General features: G+C 52.9%; 1 protein-coding gene across 3 annotated transcripts in view; it reads left to right on the top strand.

Annotated features, from left to right (window-relative positions):
- The window catches only part of LOC123513625 (LIM/homeobox protein Lhx9-like), a 122,151-nt gene extending 117,586 nt beyond the window's left edge, over nucleotides 1-4,565 (top strand). For all 3 annotated transcript variants that reach the window (XM_045270894.1, XM_045270895.1, XM_045270896.1), the window contains exon 7: nucleotides 2,194-4,565. In XM_045270894.1, coding sequence (XP_045126829.1) covers nucleotides 2,194-2,403 — 210 coding nt within the window. In that variant the 3' untranslated portion in view covers nucleotides 2,404-4,565. The remainder of the gene's footprint in view (nucleotides 1-2,193) is intronic.
- Nucleotides 4,566-5,625: the final 1,060 nt, after the last annotated feature.

Here is a 5,625-nt window from a genome sequence, read left to right as displayed (position 1 = left end):
TTTTCTCTCTCATCTGTTTCTTTTCTCTTTCTTGTGCATCTTTCCTCTTCCCTCTTTTCTCTTCTTTCTCTCCTTCCTCCTCCTTCTCTTTCTCTCTTTTCTTCTTCTCTTTCTTCCTTTTTTATCAAGTTTCCTTCTCCTCAGTAACTTTTATTTATCTATCTTTCTTTTCTCTTTCTTATGCATCTTTTGTTTCTTCTTATTCTCTTTTCTCTTTTCCTTTTCATTCTTCTTCTCTTTCTTCCTTTCGTATCTTTCTTTATTATTCATTATTTCTTTTCTTTCTTTTCTTCCTATTTTCTTTTTTTTTGTCTATTTTTTATCCTTCTTTTCTTTCTTATCAATCCTTCTCTCTTCCCTTTCTTTCTCTCTTTCTTTTTTTGTTGTATTGTTTTCTTTGTTTTCTCTTTCTTTCTTTCTTCCATCTACTTATCTATCAGTCTGACCTTTACATTTTCTTTTTTTCTTTTTGTTTATCTATTTTCTTTGTTTTCTTTTTTGCCTTCCCTTTTTCTCATCTTTATTCATTTTTTTCAGTTTTTATTCATTTATTTCCTCTAATCCTTTATTTTTCATCTCCTTTATCGACCTCCATCTCATCTCCATTTTCCTTTCCTTGTTTTCTTCTCTATCTCTCTCCTCCTCCTCTCAAACCTCCTCTTCCTCTCCTGTCATATGCTCCTCTCTGTCCTGTTCTTCTCTCCTCCTCTTCCTCTTCCTCTTCTTCTTCTTCTTCTTCTTCTTCTTTTCTTCCTCCTCTTCCTCTTCCTCTTCCTCTGTATTCTCTCCGTCTGTCCTCCTTCTCCTCCTCCTCTCCCTGTCATGTGTTCCTCTCTATCCTTTCCTCCTTCCTCCTCTCCTCCTCCTCCTCCTCCTCCTCCTCCTCCTCCTCCTCCTCCTCCTCCTCCTCCTTCAGAAGCAAATATTCACCTTAATAAGGAACAAACACACGAGGTATTAGCGCTCTCCTTCACAGCAGCGGCGGCGTCCTCCCGAGCTGCTCTACAGGACCCATATTGCCTCCGCCACGCCCTCAGGGATGCGCCCTTATTTACGCCCACTCAGTCGGAAGGCCCTCGCTTTGGTGGTCCCAGGGGTGGCGCAGGAAAGTGACCCTTAAACCCCCGGTGGTGAAGGGCAAGATTCCGGTGCAGTGGTGCGGGGCGTTCGAGAGTCGACGTGGCATTGTTGTTTTGGGGAAGGATGCTTCGTAGAATGAAAGCAACTCATTTATTCTGACGTGAAGGAGGAGGAGGAGGAGGAGGAGGAGGAGGAGGAGGAGGAGGAGGAGGAGGAGGAGGAGGAGGAGGAGGAGGAGGAGGTAAGGGTAAGGGACTAGTCTACTTGAGGAGGGAATCTGACGAAGGAACACGCGCCGCCCCTAGCAGGAATCAGGGACAAGGAGGCGGGGAAGACTTGCTTGAGGAACAGCTGGAGTTTTCTTTGGGTCTTCTGTCCTGCATGGAAACACGGCGGTGGTGGTGGTGGTGGTGGTGGTGGTGGTGGTGGGAGGTGTGAGTAGGTGGAGAGTGGAGTGGCGCAGCAGGGTTTGTTCACGATGGGGAAGAGTTATCCAGTGTCCTCTTCGACTTTTCCAACACTTCCCCGTGGCCTGGGTGGGGAGGCAGTGTTCGGGGCGCCAGGGAGGTGGTGGTGAGGGTGGTGGGGAGGGCTGTCTAGGGAAAGGAAAGGGTTCAAGTCCTCTTATTGGGATTTCTATACATAATTCCATTCTCCTTTACTTGTGACGGACGCTGCTGCTGCTGCTGCTGCTGCTGCTGGAGTCACCAGTGGTGCTGCCATTATCTTGTCTGTGCCGCGGCGGCCACACACATCTGCGTCCGCCATTGTGCCGCAGCCTCCCAGGGCCCCATTGTCCATCTGAGGGCCTCGCCAGTGTCCTGAGAGCTCCTCCACATGACAAGAGTAAATTCTTCCCTTTGCATCCCCGAGGACTACTTTACCATTTTCACGTTTTTAAGAGTTCACAATCGATAGTGTGCTCGGGGCGGGGCGGGGCGGGGCGGGTCGGCAGCCACTCCTGCCTGGGGAGGTTTTTGTGGCGCGTTGTTCCGGCTTGACGTGTTTGTGTTTGTGTTTTGTGAGAGTGGACGCGGCATTGAGTGGTGTTGTTTTATGTTGTGGTGGCGCGCGTGGCTGGCTCACACACTGACTGCTGCCTTCTCTCCCCAGGTGTGGTTCCAGAATGCCCGGGCGAAGTGGCGGCGACAAATGGTTTCCAAAGACCCCAAGGCTCTGTCTGGCGGCGACGGCGGGCTGAGCGAGGGGCAGCAGGGCGAGAGCTCGGCGGGGGAGTACCCCAACACGCCCTCCGTGCCGCCCTCCGCCATGAGTCCCGAGGAGGGGAACAGCTCCCAGATCTCCTACCAACAGATGTTCTGACACCTGTCCTCGCAGGGTGACGGACACCCGCTCCAGGTGCCGCCCTTCACCTCACACCCGCTCCTGCCCCTGCAGCAGTCCTTCTCGCGGCCCCTCGCCATGGAGGACCTGGCCTCGTCCTCCTCCCTGTCCCCCGCCAGCGTTCCGCATCCCATGATGGGCCAGGCGCCCTTCCCTCTGCTCTCCTTCCCCTCAGCAGGGGAGGACGTAGAGGATGACTCCATCTTCAGCACCGACGACCAGACCTCCAGCCAGGACGACCAAATGTTTCTCGGTATTCGGTCACCGAGCTCCCTGGCCGGCGGCGCCGCCTCCACCCGCTCACCCGACAAGAAAGACGAGACGGGGGACGGGGAGGAGGAGGAAGAGGAGGAAGAGGAGGAGGACGAGTTTGAGGACGCTCGGAACAGCGGCCAGACCTACCAGGAACTGTACTAGTGGCTGGCGGGGCTAGCCGAGGCGGCGCCCACGCGGCGGCAGGCACTGCTCGGGTAGCGGGCGGCGCCACCGGGCCGCAGGTGGGCGGCTGCACGTTGTGGGCGGGGCGAGTGGCGCGTGTCTCGTGCACAGACACTGAGGTTCAGCGCAGTGACTTGCTTCAAGCATTACATACAAAGTTCTTTATATTGCCAGTCTATTTATTGATATGATATATCAGTGTAGCACTCACGCCCGCCGGGCCGCGGCGCCAGCGGGGATTCCAGCGTTTCCATATCTCTTAGTCTTAACTCAAGCGGCGTCAACACGCTTCCCACACACAGACACTTGCTTCTTGTGTTCTTCAAAGAAGATCTTCCTAAACCAAATGCGTCGAGATTCCCGGACTCCTGAGGAAGGCCCCGCACGGCTCGGCCCGACCACGCTGCGCGGCGGGGCAAGGCACACCGGGCCGCTTGCTGGCCCGCCGGGAAAGTTTGCCACGCTAGCGCCCGCCACCACTGCCTGCCAGCGTGCCTGTCAAGGCAGTCATGTGTCCTGCACGGGTCAGGCAGCACGGCGTCAGGTCGGGTCAGCTGTTGTGGCCTCGCCGTGCATGACTCAGGGCTGGGCCGGTCGCCGCCACGCCGCGCCGCACCGCCACGCACCGGGACGGGCGGCGGTGGCGGGCGGCGGGCGGCCGCCAGTGCAGGGTGCCAGGTGCAGCACCAGGCCAGGCGCTGGTCTGTCGGCGCCGCCCCTGAGCCGCGCACCGCGACGCTCCTCGTCCTGGTGTTGGATGTGTCAGTGGTGACTGGATGTGTAGGTGTACAGTGTATCATGTGTATCCATGTGACGCGAGCCAAGCCTTCCTGCCTCCCTGGGGCGCAGCGCAGGGTCAGCGGCACCGCCCACTGACACAAGGGCTGCTGGCCGCGGCCTCCATCACCCCTGCAGAGGATCGCCAAGCGCTGCCACCACCACACCACAGCCTCTGCAGGACGCGCGGTGACGCCGGACACCACCGCCACCACCGCCGCCCCAGGGATTGCCTCCCACGCCCACACCCAACCAAAACTTTAAGACCCGCCACCCACAGCACTCAGTGGGCGCCCACCCTCCTCCTAGACACACACGCACACACGCACTCACACACACACACACACACACACACACACACACACACACACACACACACACACACACACACACACAGGAATATCATGCTTTACACAGTGACACAACTCAGTATTCAGGACATGTTGTATACAATGATGAAGTTTGGTCCAGAATCCTGCTCTCCCCAACACTCCCCAACTCTCCCCACACCCGCCCCTCGCCACTCGCCACTCACCACTCGCCACTCCCACCACTGACGGACGTGGACTTAACCCAAACACTCCCACACACTAACGCAACACTAGGGCCGCTGCCACACCGCCGCCCCGCCACACAGGACACACCAGCGGCACTCCGGCGCTCCCCAGGCACTGATAACACCCTAACCCAAACACTAGACAATGACTCACACACACACACACACACACACACACACACACACACACACACACACACACACACACACACACACACACACACACACACATGCCAGAAAGAGAGGAAGAGTAAGGTTGTGCATCGTGTATATGTCTTAACTGAGAGAGAGAGAGAGAGAGAGAGAGAGAGAGAGAGAGAGAGAGAGAGAGAGAGAGAGAGAGAGAGAGAGAGAGAGAGAGAGAGAGAGAGAGAGTATAAAATCTATTTCCAGAAATAAACACAAACTTTATTTCCTGAGGAGATAGTGCAGCGAGAGAGAGAGAGAGAGAGAGAGAGAGAGAGAGAGAGAGAGAGAGAGAGAGAGAGAGAGAGAGAGAGAGAGAGAGAGAGCTACAATGACTGACGCACTGACAACAACACACCAAAACACGACACTTAAAAGAGAAGTCTGGAGAAGAAACTGAGACGAAGAGAAAAAGAAAAAAAAAAAAAGGAAGAGAAAAGTAGAAGAAAAAAGAAAGAAATAGAGAAAAAAAAATACCTATCTCTAATTCACAACTGAGAAAACTCTAACCTGGTACACGAAAACACTAAAAAAAAAAAAAATAAATAAATAATAAAAATAAAATGGTAAATGAATAAATGAGAAACAGAAAACGTGAACTAATTTGAAAGACAAAAAAAAAAAAAATAAAATCCACAAATTTCTGATTAAATAAAAAATGAGAAAAATAAATTGAGTAAACAAAATAATGAACACACACACACACACACACACACACACACACACACACACACACACAGACATCCTTAGCCCATCACATCCCTACTTCTCGTTTCCCAGTCAGTATCCGGTTGGGTGTGGGCGCGGGAGGGTGTGGGGGTCGCTGCTCCCTGTCACACCCCGGTCTATCTAATTAGGTAGCACGAATTTCCCTTTGTGTTCCTCTCCTGCTCTGTACAAACTACCCTTTATCTTTCAAAAGTCAATAAAACCGTATAATTTTAAAAGATTCTTGCCTGATTTCATTTCCCTGTGAGAGAGAGAGAGAGAGAGAGAGAGAGAGAGAGAGAGAGAGAGAGAGAGAGAGAGAGAGGGGGGGAAGAGAAATGTGAGAGGAGAAAATGGATATGAAAGATGAGGAAGTGGAGGAGAGAGAGAGAGAGAGAGAGAGAGAGAGAGAGAGAGAGAGAGAGAGAGAGAGAGAGAGAGAGAGAGAGAGAGAGAGAGAGAAGGAAAGAAGGATGACTGAGGTGATGTGAGAGAGAGAGAGAGAGAGAGAGAGAGAGAGAGAGAGAGAGAGAGAG

The sequence above is a fragment of the Portunus trituberculatus genome, chromosome 36 (genome assembly GCF_017591435.1).
Source record: "Portunus trituberculatus isolate SZX2019 chromosome 36, ASM1759143v1, whole genome shotgun sequence".
Taxonomy (NCBI): domain Eukaryota; kingdom Metazoa; phylum Arthropoda; class Malacostraca; order Decapoda; family Portunidae; genus Portunus; species Portunus trituberculatus.
Note: the sequence above shows the minus strand (reverse complement) of the source record. Positions and strands in the feature narration are given on the sequence as shown.